This window comes from Pleurodeles waltl, chromosome 3_1, assembly GCF_031143425.1.
Source record: "Pleurodeles waltl isolate 20211129_DDA chromosome 3_1, aPleWal1.hap1.20221129, whole genome shotgun sequence".
In the NCBI taxonomy this organism is placed as follows: domain Eukaryota; kingdom Metazoa; phylum Chordata; class Amphibia; order Caudata; family Salamandridae; genus Pleurodeles; species Pleurodeles waltl.
The window spans coordinates 1,712,069,296-1,712,090,650 of record NC_090440.1 but is presented as its reverse complement, the minus strand read 5'-3'; the positions used below and the strand labels follow the sequence as shown (position 1 = coordinate 1,712,090,650).

Genomic DNA, 21,355 nt, shown 5'->3' with positions numbered 1-21,355 from the left:
CGTGGCAAAAACCTTTTGCTCCAAACTAACAGTTTCTATCAGATGATGTAAGTCTCTTCTGGGCCTAAGGTCATACAGTATAGGGCGCATTCCCTTCTTCAGGCTCAGGGTGATGCCCATTCAGGATGACCTAGATGAACAATGGTTACAAATGACTGGATATTGGGATGAGACAGCCCAAGCAACAAGACCGCTCACACAGGCTCTGGTGTAAAGCTACTTTTAGTCACAGTTACAACAAGACTTGTGACAGTAACAGGCGACTGTCCCTGTGCAGCAGTGATGAGGTGAATATCTAAATATTCTCTAAAAAATGATTGCAGTTAGATGAAAGGTGAAGATAGGGCTGGCTGAAGTCAAGGGGAAAGGCCAAGAAGTAACTGTATAAAGACCAAAGACAGTTTAGGGTAATTCCTCCTAATTGAGGTCCGCTGGAAATTTTAAATATTGTGGCCTATTGAGGCAGTAGGAAAGCTCAGCAATTCCTCATCATTGACTGACGTTTGGATTGTTTCAAATGACGTGGATGTGCTACTAAACAAACACAGTTGTTAAGGCCTTTGGCGATTTCAACACGGTTATTGAGGTTTCCTGGGGATTCCCAGTCTGACAATGGGTAATATATATATATATATATATATATATATATATATATAGAGAGAGAGAGGGTGGGGTCATCACTGGAGGGCTGAGGAGCCCACATGTCAGTTCTAACAACCAGAAGCCTCTGGTCAGATATGGAAAATATGCTCAACATCAGCATCACGGAGTTACAAGCAATAAAGCTGGGTCTGCAATCTTTCCCCCAGATAGAGCGAGCTCTGTTCCGCAGTCTCTTGCCCTGATGACCTTTAATAATTCTAACAGATTGTTCTAAATACAGTTTTCCTTATATTTATTTTAATGTGGGTAATGTTTGAGAGTCTATTACAGATATTTTGTAGAGAAATGTTGAGTTTATTTTTTATGCAACACCGATAAATAAGTTCCTTTTACATCAAAAAAGGACCTTACATTTGAGAAATGGGAGAGTCTTACAGAGATTGTTTGTAGTAATATTAGTGAGTTGCTGCTCCGTTACAATATTGAAAACAAACGTCACTATCCCTGAATATTAGATGTAAACTAGGGTTGGGCAAAATATTATGTTTCAACGGCGGAGTTGACTAAATGATGCTGATTCCGTGTTATGCTTGTAACTGGAGTTCTGGAAAAATTCCACCAGTCGCCTGCCCATGGTTATTTTTATTTTTTGCACAAGGTTCCACAAGAGTAAGGTGAAAAGTTAAAGTGAGAATTGCCCGTCAATGCAGGTGGTTGTGACCGTTCAGGGTCAGAAGGCTGCTGCTTGAGTAGAAAATCTACTTGAGCAGCAGCAAAATCAACTTGAGTAGTTGCTTCCTCTCGTGTGCCACAAGTGCTGTTCGCGCTGATTTGTCAGAGTGGAATGTGCTCCTGGCACCAAATCACTGTGTGAGCCGCGCCACCTGCCTTTTTACACCCATTTGCAGAATTCTGCGGATTCTCGCTGAGTTTTTATGTAACTCTGCAGAATTCTGCAGCGTTAAATTCCCCAAGTTACGCTCTCCCCTAATGTAAAAACAATTAGAATTTGGGCGAGTGTGCCTGTGCACTGTCAGTGACCTGGCTGAAGAGGGCATAAAAGAGCTTAAACTGGATCATAAATTGAGAGTTGTTTTGAACTGGAGCCCCCAAAATATGTTTGGCCCACGACTCCTAAATTCTTAAGATGTCCCTGTTCTATGGAGTTCCATACTTACTGCACCTGCAAAGAAATGGCCTTCAGTACTTCTCAGTAAGGATCTATCAAGCGGCGTTCTCAAGATTAAAAAGAACCAAGGACAATTCATTATCCTTGTTCTCACAAACATTTTAAAACAATTTAGTAAAGAACTGCTTACAGTTTCCACCCCATATGGTGCCCTCCAGTGCATTAGAAGTTGAACACGGGGGTGTGGCTAGGCGCCAAGCAAAATGGGCGCATAGTCGAGCGGCTCTGCATTGGCACATCAAAGGGATGTAAATCCGTTGTATAAATCCGGACCAGAGGCCGGGGGAAAGCATTGGCTAGAGTCCGGGGTCCCCCGAGGCCACAAACGAGCGACAATGATAAACAACAGAAGAAAACAACAGAAGAAGGCACAGGGCTGGTAAGACGGCGCAGCCCGCAGGCAGGAGAAAGTAACGGGACAAAATGGCAGGCGGCAAGAGTGTACGAGGCCTGGAGCAGTGTCACTGAAGAGCGTGCCCCCACCCCCCCAACAAGGAGAAGCGCTAGGAGAGCCAAGTAAGCACCAGAGGGTGTGCCTCAGACCCAGGAGGCGTCGGCAGAGGAGGACAATGGCACAACACCTCCACGGGGCCGGCAAGACCGCGGCACGTAGAGAGGAGCACATGAGGGCAAAGAGGGCACCAGGGGTGTAGGACGGGCAAGCGGGGAGGAGACGCACCCCTGGGGGCCAGAGCAACCAAAGTGGCCTGAATCGGACAGATGTGGAGGTGACAACATCGGATGGCTGGAGCAGGGAGCGGCCCGGCTCCCAGGTTCAAGGGAAGCATGCCGGTAGATAGGAGCGGCAGCAGGGGCATAGACAGACAGCTACAGCTGGAGGGGGCACACATGATATATGGCAAGAGAGAGAACTGAGAGATAAGTTGCCCAACCAGATAGCTTCTGGAAGGGAGCGTAGATGCCTAAAACGCTACAGAGCCCTTCATGAGGATAGGAGAGGTCCATGAGGATAAAGCGGGAAGAACCAGTGACGGCAGGGACAGGAGGGTGCCCCCATGAACAGGGGGGTCTGCAGTGAAGAGGGGACAGCGATCCCCACAGAAAGTGCCCCGTCCCAGTTAGAGACAACCTGAGGCACGGTGGCAGAATTTAGACCACTGCGCGCAACTGCACTGCGTGCAACTGCCCTAGGCCGGAGACAACCGGAGAAGCTGGGACTGGGCCGGGAGATGGTTTGAGAGGGGCGAAGCGGCTTATACACCAGAGAGGAGACACCCCAAGAGGGACCCAAAAGACACTGATCAGTGAAGCGACCCACCGCAGTAGGCCCAAGAGAGCACCCCAGCAGTGGGCTTGATAAGATGGGGCGTAACCGAAGCCCACAGGCAATGCAGACTAATAACTTTGTCAAGTACACATTTCAGCTAAAGACAGCCGGATCTTAGAGGGACGCACAAGATTCTATGGGGGGAGGCCCAGGGAGTGGAGACCCTTCGCTGCGCAAAATCATGGATACCATACAGGCGCTACAGAACAATATCGAGCCGAAAATTGATTCAGTGACAGTATATGTCAACTTATTGTGTTCAAACCTTTGCAAAGCTGCGGACAAGGTCACCATGGCAGAAGGTCAGATCAACAGGCTCCAGGCTGTCAGCAAACGACTACAAAAGCAAGTACAATACCTGACAAAGAAGCAGGCAGAGATGGAGGCAAAGCTGAAGGATCAGGAGGGTAGAGCCTGTCTCAACAACATCAGGATCATAGGAGTTCCGGAAGGGGCAGAAGGGCACTGTACAGAACTGTTTGCAGAAGACCTCATCCTGAACAAAATTGAGTCCCAAATGTTTGTCTAACTACTTTACCATTGAAAGAGTGCATAGAGTGCTGACACAACCGCCACCAATGAGCGCCCCGCCCCCTGAACAATAATCGCTAGAGTATTTAACTTCAGGGACTGGGACGCAATCCTCCAGACAGCCAGAGTGAAGGGAGATCTGAAAAGGGAAAATGCATTGTTCTGTTTCTTTCCGGACTTCACCCTTCAGGTCCAGAGGCAGAGCTGCCACTTTGAGGAGGTCAAACGGGCCCTTCGGGCCAAGGACATAAAATATATGATGATATTCCTGACCAAACTAAAGATAGTGCAAGATAGCAGGTCCTGGCTCTTCCAGTCTCCGGAGGAAACATGGGACTCGTTGGAGGGCTGGCACAAGATGGAACGGAGAGGGTCTGGGGCCCGAGAGCAGCAAGAGAGATCGAGATAGAAGGGTGCTCCACGACAGGTCCTGATGAGTACTGCCCGGACAAATAGAGACCAACATGGCAGCCCGATTGCAGGTGCAGGACAGAGGGACCGATCTGCGCTCGACCCGGAGGGAGAATCAGACCGGGAGGGACTAGACTCGAGCCAAGCATCAAGAGGAGAGTTTAGTTGAGCCTGCGGCAGGAGTCAGGGCAATGGCCCGGGGGCCCAGGGCAAAATTAAAGGCGGACCCTGCTGCCAGACTGGTTATACAGTAATGAACTAACAGGGTCAGAAGAGAGCTGGAGACGAATGGCAGACCATCTGCTATGGTTTGCCTACCACACCCATGAATTGGTTTGAATGTTTTGGGGCGACAGGTACTCTACCAAGTTGTGAAGTGGGTGGTTGGGGTCCTGCGGGGCAGGGTAGCAGAGAGGGAGGTGGGGTTAGTTTTGGGATGGTAAATTTCAACTGAGGCAGTCACTGAGTTTAACTGTTTGACGCGTGCATACAATAGTTGGGATCGGTGGGATGAGGATTCTAGAAGGAACCCAACCACACAAGCTGGGGACCGACGGCCCGGGAGAATTCGATATAGAGATCAACCCAATCAAATACAATGGCTAGTAGTTCACATAAGGGTCTGAGTATCTTGTCCTGGAACGTAAATGGGCTAGGGAGCAAAATTAAGAGAACGACCCACTTTAGAGGGAACAAATACAAGGCCCTAAACAGATTCGGATACACTTCGGTGGCACACGCAGGATACTCCTCGTATGCCCAGGGGACAGGCATTCTGCTTAGGAGGATGCTACAATTTACACTGGCACGCTCCTGGGCGGATCCCATGGGCAGATTCGCTGATATTACGGGGCAGTGGGAATGGCTCACGCTAAACATATGTTCAGTATACATCCCACCGAACCTGCATGTGGCGACACTGCCGGAAGTTGGGACCCTGACGCTGGAGTTGCTGGCTGGGATACTTATCATGGGGGGAGATATGAATGCGGTGTCAGACACAGAGGCGGACAGACAGACCAGATCTCCCACCCCTGGCGAGGGAGGACTAATGAGATTGTTTGTGTAGACAGTGGGACTGGTGGACATTTAGAGGGCACTACACCCACACGAGAGGGCAGACACATATTACTCTGCCCCACATGCCAGTTTTTCCAGGATAGAACACATATACACTCACAGTTTACACATAGGTCACTTTGGGGAGGCCCGACATGGGGCCAAGGGATCTCTGATCACTCACCAGTGATGACAACACTAAAGTGACTGGAACGAGAATATGCCACCATTCCGAGAATAGCCACATGGTACTTGAAAGATCCGGTCACTGTAGAAAGGTTACGGGAGGGGATGAACCTCTACTTCAAAGAAAACTTGGCACCAGTGTCCTCCAGTTGTGTATTATGGGAGGCCTTTAAGGCGGTCCTCCGTGGACAGGCTCAGGAGCAGATAGGGGGTACAAAAAAGGAGAAAAAGCTACAAATAGAAGCGCTGGAGAGGGAAGTCGGAGCGCTAGAGGCTCAGCTGCCTAGGAATAGTTCCGAAGAGCTCCGCCGGCGATTCCTAGCAAAGCAAACAGAGCTACGCAATCTGGCTGAGGATGAGGCCAGGATATATGCCCAGGCGACACAGAGAAGGCTATATGATATCGGTGATAAGGCGAGCAAACTGTTAGCGTGGTTAGACAAAACAGACCAAAAGCAAAAGGGGGTATGTGAGATAGTGGATGAGCTGGGAGAGTCAGGACGTTCGAGCCCAGAAAAAGCAGAGGCTTTTGTTTCCTACTATGAGAGGCTATACACTACTAAGACCATTATGACAGACTAAGACTGTGATGATTTGCTCGAAGACGTGCCCTTGGTGTCCCTTACAGAAGTTTAAAGAGAGTCACTGGAAGGGGAGCGGATGGTAGAGGAGATCGGACAGACAATCTGAGCCTTACAATCTGGAAAGGCAGCAGGCCCAAATGGGCTCCCAGTGGAGCTCTACAATAGGCTGAAAAGTAGGGTGTCCCCACATCTTACCAAAATTTATCACGAGGAACTGAATACCCACTAACTGCCAGAAGATCAGAGGACAGCAACTATAGTAGTCATCCCTAAGGAAGGGAAGCCGACAACACCAGGCGCGTCATATAGGCCTATATCCCTAATGAACGTGGAGGCAAAGGTACTAGCCAAGTTGTCGGCCACCTGGCTGCAAACGGTTATCACCTCTATAGTTCACCCAGATCAATCAGGTTTTGTGCCCCATAGAAGCACCCGGCTTAACATTTGTCAACTGTACTGAATGTTCCACCTGACACAGTCACATGGGGACACCCAGGCAGCATTGTTGGCCCTAGATGCCAAGAAGTCATTTGACAGTCTGGAGTGGGGATACATGTTTGCCACACTTCGCAGACTGGGATTTGGCCTGCGGTATTGTGCCTGGGTTAAGCTGCTCTATCAGAATCCACTGGCGAGGGTGAGAGTAAATAGAGTTACTTCCCGCACCTTCAAACTGCAGAGGGGAACAAGACAGGGATGCCTGCTTTCCCCTATGCTATTTGCACTGGCCCTAGAACCGCTTGCAGCCTGGATACGACAGGACCCACTGGTTCTGGAATTTCCAGAGGGGGAGGGCAGAGGAGCGTATTTCGCTATACGCTGAAGATGTACTACTATATGTCACAGATACAGTTCTCTCCATAGACAGGCTACTGCAAATCTTCCCCATCTTCAGAGAATACTTCGGGTACAATATTAACTGGGATAAATCCCTGCTATACCCCTTAGCGGGGGAACCCTACTCTGCTTCCCCGCATTCCTGTGGCACCCGATGGTTTTAAATACCTGGGGATATCCATTACCAGAGACCCGCAAAAATTCCTCTGGAAAAACTTGACCTCACAGGTGGAAAGACTAGAGAGAGACGTAGAACACTTGCGACAACTACCATTGACATTGATGGGCAGGGCAGCTCTGTACAAGATGATAACACTTCCCCGCCTACTATACATGTTCCAGAACACCCCGGTGGCGATTCCCTAAGGGCTCTTTCAGAAAATAGACCAGACCCTCAGATCCCTGTTATGGGCATCGGGATCCCCCGAATAGCGCTGAGGAAGCTTCAGAGGGGGATTTATGAGGGAGGGCTGGCCATTCCAGATGCTGGGCGACCCAGCTGGTGGTAATCAATGAGTGGGCCTTTGCAGGACCCGCAAAGCCAGCCTATAGGGTTGATAGGGAAGCGATGGGCACCTCCAGCTATGAGAAAGTTGTGTACAGCCAGTCGGGAGCCCTGGACTTACCAACTCACTCCCTGACTGTAGTGCGAGCATGGAGAGAAGCAAATCATTACCTGGGGGAGGGGGAGGTGTTGGCTGCACGTGCCCCACTCTGGACCGGTGACTGCCTGAAGGAAGTGAGTATAATGAAAGAGTTCTCTAGATGGTCCTTGATCGGGATAGAGCAACTGGGAGACGTGTGGAGGAAAAATGCTATGATGCCCCTTAGAGAACCTACAGACTAGGTTTGCCTTCAAGACACAAAAGATATAGATATTTGCGACTGCGCCACGCGCTTCGTAGTCACATGCACATGGGGGAGCAAATCAAAGACATGACGCTGCTGGAGGACAGGGTCCTCACAGAGCTGCTGCCAGAGCAGGCAATCTCAACAATTTATAGGAAACTGACCAACAACTCCCCTAATCCAAATGAGCAGCTGAGGGTAGCATGGGAGGAGGGCGTAGGTCCAATGGATGACTAGACCGAAGTCTTAAAAAGTGCTGGAGAAATTGCAATTCGGACCTGCTTTCGATTAGTGCAGCTTCGGATACTATACAGGTCTTATCTTTCCGGGGTGTGATTGTAGCGGATGAGGTGCATCCAGTCGGATATATGTGTGGGAGGGTGTGAGATGCCGGGGACATTCTACCACATACTATGGTCCTCCTCACAGATATAGTTGTTCTGGAGGGAAGTGGTGGACGTGATGTCACGTGTGATAGGAGGCCCGGTCCGATGGACCCCAGATGGCTGATCCTATCGATTCCCAGGGAAAATGCGTGGAAAAACCCCCCAACCTAAAAGGCTGAGGTTGGCAGCGGGAGTGGCAAAGAGGAATGTGGCCAGGGCATGGAGAGCTCCCCTTAGACCAAATAGGGTGGATTGAGTGGCAGATATGGACTGGCGCTGTGGGTCCGAAAGAGTGGTCTACCAAAGTAGGGGGTGCCAAGCGAAATGGGACAAGATAAGGGGACAATGGAACGCAACCTAGGGCATGTGAGGAGGAGGAGGGCGTCTGAGGAAGTGGTTTGCTGTAAGGAATTCAAGACGACTTAGCCTTGGAGGGAGGGTGGAATTCAGAAGTGTGCTAAGTGGGATTCCTTGGCCAAAGTTCCTGAAAAGACTTAGTACTCAGTTGTACCCGTTCACCAACTGTAATGTCGAATCTCCAATGTTTATATGTATTGTATGCCACGTGGTGTTAAATAAAAAGATTTATTTGAAAAAAAAAGTTGAACACAGTATTAAGACAACTCATGCTACTTCTCTTGGAACTGATCCACAAACCTCAATGAAAGTTAATTTCCTGGAAGGCAGGTATTTTGCTTGGTCTCACAACAGCAAGGAGGGCTGGTGAGCTGCAAGCTTTTACAATAAAAAGAGCCCCTTCTCAAATATGATAATGACAATGTCTTCCTTCGCAACAGTTAATGCAAAAGTGCCAGCATACTTTCATGTTAATGAGTCTGCTATTCTGCACTTATTGTTTCCTAATCCTACAACCCCAACAAAAAAAATCACTGCACTTCCTAGATGAATACAAAGGTGCATCAGATTTTACATTAACAAAACAAAACATGTTCTCACATGTGACAGGTGTTTGTATCCTATGGCCACCCAGGAAGAGGATGACCACTGTTGAAACAAGGAACAGCAGATTGGTTGTCCCTCTGCACCGCCCTCTACCATAACTAAGCAAAGCGTCCATTCTAGGGCAGAGTGAGGACATGTTCCCCCAGAGGCATAGCAATGGGCACTGTGTTGTATGCTGGAGTGCTTTGCAGGACATTCACATGTGACAATCACTCATCTCCCACCAGAGCCTCAATTTCTATAATAACCTTCTCTCACACTTGTTCTTTGAAATATAAGCATAGGTGGCCTCTAGCGGGAGTAAGAGAGCTGAGCTCTTCTACCTCATTGGCTGAAGTTTGTGTTGTTTCAAATGCTACTAAACAAAGACTCTTGTTGAGTGAGTCCTACAGACATTTTAACACTATTTACTGCTATTTAAGTTTACTGGAGATTCCAACCTGACGACGGGGACTGATTCAAGCATATGAATATTTGATAGAGTTACAATAATGAATTAATTTCTTCTTACAAAATAGGTGTTCTCTTTGTGAATAAAAGTAAGTGAATTTGCAAGGAAATAATGGCAGGTGGACCAGACTACGCTTAATCAGCCCCTGCTTTTTCCAATTTAAATTATTTTGCAGCACACCAGAGTTGACTGATTCTTAGATTGGTAATGCACACAGAAACCAATAAAAACTGTATTTAAGTGTTATACCTGCCAGTTTCTTGTCTCTCTAGATGTGTACCTGCCATTTGGTCTTACCTAGAGACAGCTGTATGTGCTTTGCCAGCGTCACATTTTCCAAAATGCACGCACATACATACATACGGGGTGTTTTTAGTCAGTCTTCCTCATCCTTTGGTCTATTCAAGTGTCAGTCATATTTTGTTTTAGCCCATAAATCACATAACATGGGGAAACAGGTCGGTCGATTTCATCCACTCCATATTTTGTACTGTGAGAGATGGCTTTTTGCCTCATCATATGTGCACAGCAGCCTGAAACGGAGTATGCAAAAAGGTAGTATGTCTAAGCTGCTGGGCTACTCCATTATCTATTTATGTTTACATTATCTATTTTTGTGAAAATCGCAGGTTTGCCATAAAACAGATGCTCGTTTTAAAATTGTTGTCAGTTGACATTATATTATAAATTTTATATATATGAATACTATGCTCTGTGATTATGCCAATTATCACTATGTTTTTAACCTGTTCACCATTCGCCTACATCTGGAAGGGGTATAAATAGCCCCTTGCGCTATTGGCATTTGTAACACCACAAGATATGCATACGAAATTTCAAAAAGGCAAACATAATGGAAATTTTGCACACAAACGAGGAAACGAGATTAGTGTGAATATATTTTAGTTTGGTCCAACTAATGACTAGGAGGGGTTTTGGTTACTGCATATGTCATATGCAACATTGTTTTAGGACAGGTGGGATCAACAGAAGATGGGCAGCAAGAACACAGTGATCAAAGTTGAGAGGCAGGTATAAGGGGAGCCGGGGAGAAAAGATAGGTTGGGTGTGGGACAGTAGAAAGAAACATTGACAGGAAAGTGAGCTACTGGAGGACGAAATGGACCACAGTGGACAGAGAGCGCCTTTACACTAGTATACATGTTACATTAAACAAGCTTTCACGCAGAAACACTAACCCACGCCGTAAAAAGCTCTTTCTTAAGATTGGTCAGCACTCCATGCCTGTGCAAGGTGCAGGCTGTGTATTCGAGAACAGGAGCCCCAAAACACCACAGAATGTTAAACAAGATGTAAAGAAACAAGTAGGAAGACAAAGGTCATTACTTTGTGAGTCCAACACATGCACATCGGTACCATTCTCCAAGACCTCCTCGTTACAGTCGGGGCTCTCTGTCCGTGTGTTCTTGGGTTTTCCTTCAATTTGTGCTTTCAAGCGTTTTATCTGTAAAAATGACGAAGACAGTGATATTTGCATGAGGTCACAAACTGTATAGAAACTGCTAAGCATGCTCTGACAACATCCAATAATGTCAAATGATACAAGGTGCATTGCAACTATGCGGCACTCAATATTAATTCACAAAAAGGCTGAACGAATGCAAATTACGTTACAGGGTGTGAATTAAGTGGTGGTAGGGGTCAACACCATATGCTAACCGCTGGGTAATCAGAAAATCCCTCAGTAAAGTCTATCTGTAAGATTAGTGGCATAGGGAAAAAATCTGCTTTAGGTCAGCCTCATTATCCACTTTACGGGCCCAGAAGACCACAAATTTAAGGGATATATAAAGTTAATGAAGGCATAAAAGGGTTGTTTAATTTTCTTGCAAGAGACATTTTACAGAGGTGCCTAAAATATGACAGATGCCTAGTGATAGTTCATCAAACGCTCTGGTGGCCATGGCCGGTCTCTTTAACATGGTAGAAAACTGCAGTCAAATAAAGTGAAAGTTGTAGGTGATGAACTTTACCTGTTCTAGAAACAATTCCCGTTCTTCCACCAGCTTCTTCAGCCTTATGTCTGGTGACGGAGAAACAAGAGCGAAAGAACTTCAGTCAGCTGCCTGGGCAGGCCTTCTCTACAGTTAGCCAATGGAATGATGAGGAAGGCGAGGCACATACCACATCCGGTGAGGTCATGGACAGGACTAGGAAGGGATGTCAGCCAAGGAGACAACTGCCAAACAGCTCCACAGCACATGCTGGTCACTTCTGTGGCATGCAAATGGGCTAAGTTGTCTACTCTGGGGGTAACATGCAGGGGAGCTAGTGGGAACTCAAAACAAAACTGCAAGAAAAAACCTCAAAAGTGACTTTCACGAGGTTAGAAGGCACAAATATACAGGAGATTATTGGACGACATAGGAGAAACTCACAACACAGTCACTAAGACCCAGCAATAACATCACAGGCCCATTTAGGAAGTTATACATTTGTTTTTGAACACACAAAACTTCCTAGATGCACATGCCCTATCTTTCTGATAAATCTACTTGCCTATAGAAACAGTGGAGGAGAGTGAAAAGGTGGCATGGTATCTTCATTCGTGGACTGGAAACCTATTCGTTCAGATAAACTGCAATAATTAGCTGTTTGCCTCAGCTGAGACATGCTATGCTCTGGTCCTATACATGGACTACAGAATGGAGATTAACCCATATGGACCGAACTCATAACATCAAAATGTATTGTAATTCTAAATCTACTGAATTAACTGCCTTTGGCTGCCTGTATGTTATTATGTACAAGAATGCACGTCCTCACAGACGTGCATGCTCAGACCAAATCACGTCCCTTGATCTAAATAGGTAGTGATTGTATCTGATCTGAACTAAGAGTTACATACAAGAAAAAAGAAACTGTCATGTTTGGACTCACTGTTTCTTTTAATGACTGACAAGAACATGTCACAGAATCTTTATAACAAACCTTTTTTTCCCTGCATTACTCAGTTTTGTACTTGCCCCGGTACTAGTATCAATCATTAAGCAAGCAGTTTGGCTCAGTATTGACTCCAAGCTGTCCAGGTGTTCGAACAGTGTTTGGAAACGTATACGAGTAAACCAGAGGGTTGTGTAACATACAACAATGTCCTAATTTGAAGGGCATTAGTTATTAATTAACATGATTTAGTTCATAGTCACACAATACATGTGACAGATTATGGAACCTCTCACAAGCAGGAAGTTTCCGAAAATGAGATACTACCATATAACAGATGAGGATCTTGAGGTCATCTTGTTCATTGACCTCAATGTTTTAAATCCATGTAAAAGGTCAGTCGAGAAAGCCAGAGGAATTTTAGGGTGCAACCAGCAGCAAACAAGATCTTACTGAGACGTATCATCGTTTAAGTATAGTTAAGGCTCTGTATAAGAAGGCTTTTGAAAGGAGACCAAGAAGTAACAAAAAAATTGCCATTTCTGAACAAAAATTGGCAAATCTATCGAACTTCTTTACCACCAGAGCAGTGAGGACAAAATCTGCAGTAGCTAAAAACAATGAGATGAGTCGTGGTTCAAGTTAAGTATGTGAGTTATCTAACAAATAACAAGTAATCCCCTACGACTAATTAAGCAGAAGGCAAATTGCTACTATGTGTGCCAAAATCAAGATGAACTTCACAACGACCATGGTTAAAATAAAGTCACAGATTAGGCGTAAAATCAGAGACTAAATGAACAGGTTTGGCAAATGCTCACTCTTAAGGAAGGAATGATCAGTACATAGAGACGTGTTTTTAGTTATGCAGGTCAGCAGGTAGATACTCCACCACTATACCCAGAATTGTAGACACATACTGGTAGCAGTTGACACTACTGATATTGTGGCCTATCCTTGCAGAATTTGATATTACACATGTAAACATTAGTACTGAGTTGTTTTGGAATTAATGGTTTTGCATCTGGAATTGTAACTGGTGTGGCGTGCTAAGAACGACTGATTGCCAGGTGAACATTATATAAAAAATAAAAAAAATCATACCTGTAACTCGTTACGTGTAAAAGGATATATTTAGTTGGGTTATGATAACTGCAAACCTTCTGTGATTTGGCTGAAGGTGAATTACATATTGTCTTAAAATGGACATAAACACCTGTGCTTGTCATTTCAGGCAATATAAGTTCCGGATTCCAGTGGTAAAAAATGAGGTATAATCATAGCTAAAAGATTGCCATTAGTAATGTAGCTATTTACCTCCAGGGTTCTGTATGTGTTTATCCTTGGCCAGCCTACAAGGCAACGTGCTAACTTGGCAATGTCTAACAATGAAATAGCTAATGCCACGGATGATTCGTTAAGCACACCTTTTTAGATCGACCCTACTAGAGAGTCTGTTGTGAGTTCTACTGTGGCTTACCAAGTACATAGAGGGGCTTGGAGACCACCCATTACGTACGTTAGTTGGCTTTCACTCTTATTTGCCCGCTAATTATTCATGTCCCAGCTTGTCTATATTGTGTTTGTCTCTCCGACAGAGAATTGTCTCGGTCATTGATTTCAACTGACTGCTTCCACTGCTTGCTTTTGATACACTACTTTGTTAAGGTCTCACCCGCGTCAAGAGTGTATGGGCTGTATCTTGCGATGATCTACTGTTTAAAAAAAAAAGAAAATCTAAAAAGGTGCTTTTAGCCAACCTTCACTTCCATTGGTTGGCTTAATTGTCACTCTTATTTTATTCCTTATCATTGGTGAGCGCGTGTCAACACCTGTCATCTTCACCATGGCTCTATATCCTTTTCTTCTTTCCTGGAGCATGAACTGGTTGATTTCTTGATTAGGATTCTCTTCCGTATGTTTGTGCTGGGATTATGGTACTTTTTTTTTTGTTGCTTTTGGTTGCAATACAACTTGAAAACATTAGAGATGAAGCTCGAGCTTCCTGGTATTTTCAAGAGCTGAACGGACACAGCTAGCAATAACGGAACTTTGTGGTGTGTTACCATTTTTTTTGTTTAAGACTACTGACGGACAGTATGTGTTTTTCTGAATTTATGTTTGCAGCTGTCACTTTTACTCTTTTGGGAGTAACTTCTTTAATAACTTAGAGGATGTTGTATTTATCGTTAAACATGGGGTGGTTTCAAAAGGTCTAGGCTTCACCTTTACTTCTACCCATCCCTTAAATCACCCTTACCTACATATATTCTACCCATTTCTAAACTCTAAAATCACACTTACCTCCCTGTACTTGACCCTTACCAGTCGCCCTCACCTGCCTTTAACTCTGCCCACTCCTGAACCCTTATGTCATCTTTATCTCAAGTCACCCTCACTTCCATTTATCTCTGCCCCCTGAGCACCCAATTTACCCTCACCTCCCTTCACCTCTACCCACCCCATAACCTTCAAGTCAGCCTCATCTACCTTTACCTGTAGCCACCCCTGAACCCTCATGACCATGGGGGGAGGGAAGTCACTCTCACTTCCATTGACTTTACCCACCCCTGAACCCTCATGACCATTACCTCTCCTTACCTCTACCCAACACTGAATCCTCAAGTTACTTTATCACTCCCCAACCCTCAGGTCACCTTCGCCTTCCTTTACTTCTACCTACTCCTGGGCCCTCAAGTCACTCCACTTCCCTTTACCTCTACCCACCTCCGAACCCTCAAGTGATCTGCACCTCCCTTTACCTTTTACCAACCCTAAACCCTTAATTCATTTTTTTTAAATAACCAATAAAGAACTTTATTATAAAAAATACTTACTGGTGTGGTAAAGTAATGCATGGTAAATGTACAAATACTTACCTGTGTGGTAAACACTGTGTGCTAAAACTCCTGCATGGTAAAGGCTGCTTTCCCTCAGACAGGATACATCCCTACTCCTTCGTTTTTTGGTATTTTTTTATACAAACAATTTGTATTGGATTTTCACAAAAGGGCATACAGATACCATAACATTTCTCCATGTAACCCATCGTGGCTGCCCCTACTTTAGCGCCTGCGATCCCTCAGGGGAGCAGGAGAGGGGCCATGGAATGGACTGGTGGTGTAGCAGACAGCCTGTCATATTCTCTGTAATCAAAGGGCAAGCCAGTGAGAGTGCCAGCCAGCTGCAAGGCCGGGGTGGTGTGGAGCAAGCTAAACAGGGGCATATTGAGGAGCAATAACCTGCGGCTGAAGGGACGCGAGATGGAGACTGGTAAGGTGATCAGTGTTGGAGGGAGATTCAGAGGGAAAGGGGAAAGGCAGGGATGGCGCCCCCACCATGACATGAGGAGGAGGCAGTGAGCTACATGTTCTCAGTCGACCCCTGGAGGTGGCACCTCTCTGTGTCTGGGTTTAGAGGGGACCTGGGGGATCTCCCCTGGCAAAGATGGCTCACTGGGTGTCTGTCAGTCACGATATCAATCCCTCCCAAATGTGTGCAATGGATAGGTGACGGGGACCCCTGGTCTGCTCCGGTGGAGGGCCCCTGTCTCCACCCCCACCCACCCAAGATCCTGTTCCCAGGCCTCTGTGGACAGGGGCTTCTGTAGTTTTCAGCACAACGTGATGGAGCGCTTGGTTATGATTAATGCATGGTCTAGAAAATGGATTTCTGTCTAGTGGTGTTTGGTGCTTCTGAAGATCCCCGTCCCTTCATTAACCAATCTCCTGCCTTCACCCTAGCATCCCCAGATGTTTTTGGATGCACTGTTGTTTGTTTTCTGCTCCTCTGTGACGACCCATTGAGGGCTATGTTTACTATCTCAAATGGCTAAACATCAGTGTATGGGTTTCCTACAGGACCACATTAAAGTATGGTGATGCTTCTTAGGTCCTATATGTCTGACAGTTATACAAGCACTATTGGAGGGCATGTAGCTGTGCTGGCTGTCTTGGAGAAGGCTTATATTGCCACACTTTTTAACACTGGAAAAAAAATCTAAGTAATGTAGATTTATCACTAATCTAAATTTTGGTGCCCAGCGTTATGGTAAGCTGTTCCTCTCAAATGAATTCCGCAGTCATAAGCCCACAGCAACATGGATTTATTTCGGGATGGGACATCACTGCATACTCTGTGACTCTTGGCCTGATCGATGCAGCTGCAACACTAATTTTATTCATACTCTTCTTATTATGCGTGCCAGCCAACACGTGTTTCGTCAATAACTGACTTCTTCAGGGCCAATTCATTTGTACAATACATGCAATGTATTGCAGTCCAGCTGCTATTAAATGTACCAGGTCAAATATCAAGATCCGTAGCAATAAATCTGTACGTATGTATTGTATGTGCTAATCCGACTTTTCCGCTAAGTACAGCTGTGAGATCTTCAGTTACTTGTTCGGCGTTACTCCGTTATGGGATTCCTTGTGTTTAGTTACCGGGCTAAAAGGTACTTACTTTATGTATCTCCATATGTACGTGGTCATAATGGTACTGCAACCAGACGGATGTGTTTTACCGGTGTTAAACTCCTGATACTTTTGCAAATCACCGTTGTATGCAAATTTGTGGTGCGACTTTATAACAAATATCTCCATGGGGCTGGCTCTCCTGAACCTATGTTGGGCACCTACCACGGCCACAGTATTTTCTCTCCCAGTTAGTACCCTACAATAATAGGCATTGTATATGGCCCTCGGCATTCACGGTGCCCATGAACATAGTTAAATATCATCAGTGACTGGGCCACTGTAATAAAAACAAAAGAGGATACATGCTTTGTTTTGCAAGCGAGTTTGTTTTTTAAAAAGCACTTAATCATAAGAAACAAAGGGCAGCAGAGGCTGCCGCTTAATCTCTGTGGGTGATACCCGGTCCAGACAACATCGCCGTCAGGCCATCTGCAGACTTTTCCCAATTCTCACTGGCAGGTGGCATGGACAGGCCACAACCATCTGACCATGCTAGGCAGTTGGGAGGAGCAGTGGCAGGTCCGTGGAACATCATGGGCAAAAAGGATGGAGCAGGAGAATGCACACGGAGGGCAGGAGGAAGGAGGGTACAGGCTGCAATCTAAGCACAGAGGCTAAGCAGGAGGGTAGAGATGGGACATAGAATTGGGCAGGAGGCGTGGACAGGGATATCAAGCAAAATGGAGGGCAGTGGCAGTCCATAGCATCATGCAGGACAGGAGAGAAGGGGGTGGTGCATGGACTTGGACAACACAGAGTAGGGAGGAGGTGGATGGGGCAGCAAGACAAACTGTTCAGGGCAGGAGGGAAGGACAGTGGCAGAACAACAGCCACACAAGACTAATAAGGGACCAAGGGCATGGACTTGGCAAAGCATGGCGGGGGGGGGGGGGCAGGAGCTGCAATCTTGGTGGGGGGGAGATGGAGGAGGCAGAACAATGTCAGGCCAGGCCCTGCATCCAACCCACCGTGCATTGTGAAAAGCCAAAGGTTACATGGACGTTAAAGTTAGCAATCAGAATTTGAAAAAAAAAACCTTAGAAATTTAACTAACAAAAACAAAGGTTACAGGGACATTTCGTTAGGTTCAGATTTTACTCACACAAGACCATAGAAATTCAGCAGTTACAGTTAGAGGTATTTCAAGTAACTATAACTTGCGGACTAAGGTAACTATAACTTGAACCCATGCCACGCACAGTTTTTTCTTCAATAAATTGACTGCTAATGTTTCATTTATATTTTTATGATATTATAAAAGTTGTCATGAGTGCTGTAATATCAGCTGTAATATCTGGAGTAATTAGCAGTGTATGGCGAGGGTGCAAGTTATAATTACCTTAGTCCACGAGTTATAGTAACTCTAACTATAACTGCTAAATTTCTCTGGTTTTGTTTGAGTAAATTCTGAACGTAACTATAACGTCCCTGTAACCTTTGGTTCTTTAAGTAAATTTCTGTGTGTTTAAAAAAAAAAAAGTAAAGTACCTGGCCCACTCCCTGCAGCCAACCCCCCTAATCACTATGTGAGTGACTCTGCCACAAAGGAACGTCACCTGCCCTTTTATCCAACAAAAGTCCACAGCTTTGCATGAAATATGTACCCAAGTGGAGTTCTTTCTGCCTCCCTGCATAAGTATGTATTCTACAATACAGCTAATTAATGGAGCACAAGAAAATGTCATTATTGACCATGTGTGTATTTTGGCAACATGATTCTGTTGCTTGTTTCTCTAGAATACTGTGATAAGATGAATCCTCCTATAGAGAGGGCAACAAGACTAGTAAAGACTTAAATCTCCACCAAACCAGGGTCCTACCTCTCATCTATATGAACTAAGTGAATCTTTGTTTTGTGGAGACGTCCTCATACTGCTCGGCATCAAGAATGCACCATCAAAATCAGCGGGAAACGCACTATGGGGGCAATTTAGGAAGCTCACCATAATACTGGGAAAGAGGGGGAAGACATGCATGCAATTAAAGTGGACGGAGCGTGACCAAGCGGGCGAAGCTTCCAGGTGATTGGCACATTTGCATACTCTTAGCAATTTAAAAGGAGGCCCATGGGCTCTAGGGGAGCAGGGACGTGCGGCCCCTCCTGCCCCCATCAATTTTGGCCCTGTGGACCGTATCTCCCGGTGCCCACCTCTATTCACTGGGGGAGGGGGCACGTTGACCCCTGCCCTAGGCCCATCTCAGCCCCGGGGACCCATCCCCTTGGGCGCAGCCTTAATGGAATGGAGGAGGGGGGCCACGCCATCTCTGGTGGATGCCCTTCAGGGCACCCAGTGTGCAAAGGGACCATGGGGGGAGCTTCAAGGCTCTGGCAGTCGCAGCCAGCTCCCCGCCTCCTGTGGGAGCTGGTATTGCTGTCACAGACAGGGAGCAGTCATTTCCTCAGTTTCTGTACCCTCATGTCTGCGAGCAGAAAAACAGAGAAAACCTCTGCTCCCAGAAAGCAAAAGCTGTTTGACAGCCCTCGCTTACTGGGAGTGGAGCTGTGTTTGCTCTGATTTGGCGGGAACGGTCAACGCTCCCAGCAAGTCAGAGCAAACAGCAATGTCCCGGAGTGGGCACCCAGGGACTTAGCAGAAGCTGGCCCTGGGGGGGTGGTGGTCCCCAGGGCCAATATTTGCTCCATGACGAGGGTGTGCGGCTCCCATCTGTGTATATTTAGCCCCTGGTAGGCGGTAGTCCCGGGTCTTGGGTTCCGCAATGGATCCCCTTCATTATTTTTTCAGCCCTGGGGAATTGGCGGTCCCTGGGGCTGCAGGGGCACGTGAGCGGGCCTTCCATGTTAATTTCATCATTTGCCCTGGAAAGGTGGCAGTCTCTGGGGCTACGCGAGGGGAGATGCGTGAACGCCCGGTGTTAATTTAATCTTTTGCGCAGGGGAGGTGGCGGTCCTTGGGGGAGTGGGGGTGGGGTCGCGCAGGCCCCCTGCATTCATTTAATCTTTTGCCCCGGGGAGGTGGCATTCCCCAGAGCTGCGGGGGTTACCGGGCCCCCTTCTTTAATTGAATGATTTGCCCCAGGGAGGTGGCGGTCCCAGGGCCGCTGGACCCACCCACATACATATAATTATGAGCCCAGGGAGGTGGTGGGCCCGAGGCATAAAAACGCCCTATGAGGGGGGGCCCCATGCACCCCCTCCTTTATTTTTAAAATATATTCACATGCCCCCGGGACCTGATCCATCTGGGGGCTTTAGTATAAACAACCTTGGGATTACATGCTTGTTTTTTTCTTTTAATTAGTTTTATTTTTGCCACAAATCTGTGGCAAAAACTTTTGGGACCCCATCACCAGAGCTAACGGGTCAGGTTTTCTATTTTGTTTGTTTTACTTTTTCTGGGACTTGGCTTCAGTTGAGTCCCAAGATGGCTGCCAGCACTTCCTTGTCGAAGTCTTGACAGGCAATAAAATCTCAGCACAATATCAGGAGTATTTGCGAAGCCTTCGTGTCTCTATATATCTATATTTTCTTTTCTTTTAATAGCGCAAAAACCTTTGAATGGATTTACACCAAAGAGCACTTTCTGGACCAAAAGCTACCTTTCTGGCAAATTTGGTGTAATTCTCTCCAGCAGTTCGGGCAGTACTAGTGTTCAAAATCCCTACTGGAATTATAATGGGAAATGCACATATATATATATATATATATATATATACACACATATACATGTATCCTATTGGCAGTGGCCAGTAGGTAGTATAAGTTAGGACCTAGTTTCCATGGAAAAAGCTTTTTTTTGCCAATAACTTAGGCGCCATTGGGCGAATTCACACAATTTAAGTTTGCCACTCACTTCTGCTGCTGTTTGGAAAATTTTGGGGTGATCCGTCAAGTGGGGGCTGAGAAAAAGGAGGAGCCCCAGAAAGTGTTTTCCCCATTCATTTTCCCATAGGGATTTTGAACACAACTACAGCCCGAACACCTGGACGGAATTACACCAAATTTGGCAGAAAGCTAGCGCTTGGTCAATAAAGCACACTATCTGTGATTTGGTGTAATTCTGTTCAGTGGTTTAGGAGAAATTAGAGTAAAAAAAAAAATAGATATCCAGGGACGCGGATCCAACTGTCCCCTTGCTGATATCTGATTGGCTGTCAGCACTTCAAAACGGAAGTGTTGGTAGCCATCTTGGGACTCGGCTTCAGTTGAGTCCCAGAAAGAAAAGTAAAAAAAAAAAAAGGGGTATAGTCACCCTGACCCCTTAGCTCTGGTGCGGACCATGACCTCCCTGGGGTGATTTATGTTATAGGTGCGGGTACCGTGCGGCCACCCCAACCCCGGGGCCACCACCTCCATGGGGCAAAATGCTTTATCTGTGTGGGGGAGGCCCGAAAGCCTCCCCCACAGCCCCAGGGGGCACCACCTCCCCAGGGCAATTCAAAAAATATGTGTGGCCACCCATGTCCCGTGGACCACCATCTCCCTGGGGCTTGAATTTAATGTGATACAGGGGGCGCCCAGCCTACCCGCAGCCCTGGGGACCACCACCTCCCCAGTGCTTTAAGAAAAGAATGAAGAAGGTCAGTTGCTGACCCCTGGTCCTCCCCGGGGCTATTTCCTTGTTGGAAGGGCCCCCCCCCCCCCTTAAGGAGCCATTAATGGCCCTGGGGACCACCA

The 21,355-nt window shown here is 46.4% G+C and overlaps 1 protein-coding gene across 9 annotated transcripts in view; it reads right to left on the bottom strand.

Annotated features, from left to right (window-relative positions):
* Window positions 1-21,355, bottom strand: part of LRRFIP1 (LRR binding FLII interacting protein 1) — a 422,096-nt gene that overhangs the window by 13,826 nt on the left and 386,915 nt on the right. For 7 of the 9 annotated variants that reach the window (XM_069225605.1, XM_069225609.1, XM_069225601.1 and 4 more), the window contains 2 exons: window positions 11,332-11,381; window positions 10,685-10,802 (listed from right to left, as the gene is read on the bottom strand). In XM_069225605.1, the coding sequence (XP_069081706.1) occupies window positions 10,685-10,802; window positions 11,332-11,381 (168 nt within the window). The remainder of the gene's footprint in view (window positions 1-10,684; window positions 10,803-11,331; window positions 11,382-21,355) is intronic. The other 2 variants (XM_069225608.1, XM_069225602.1) reach the window with 1 other exon arrangement.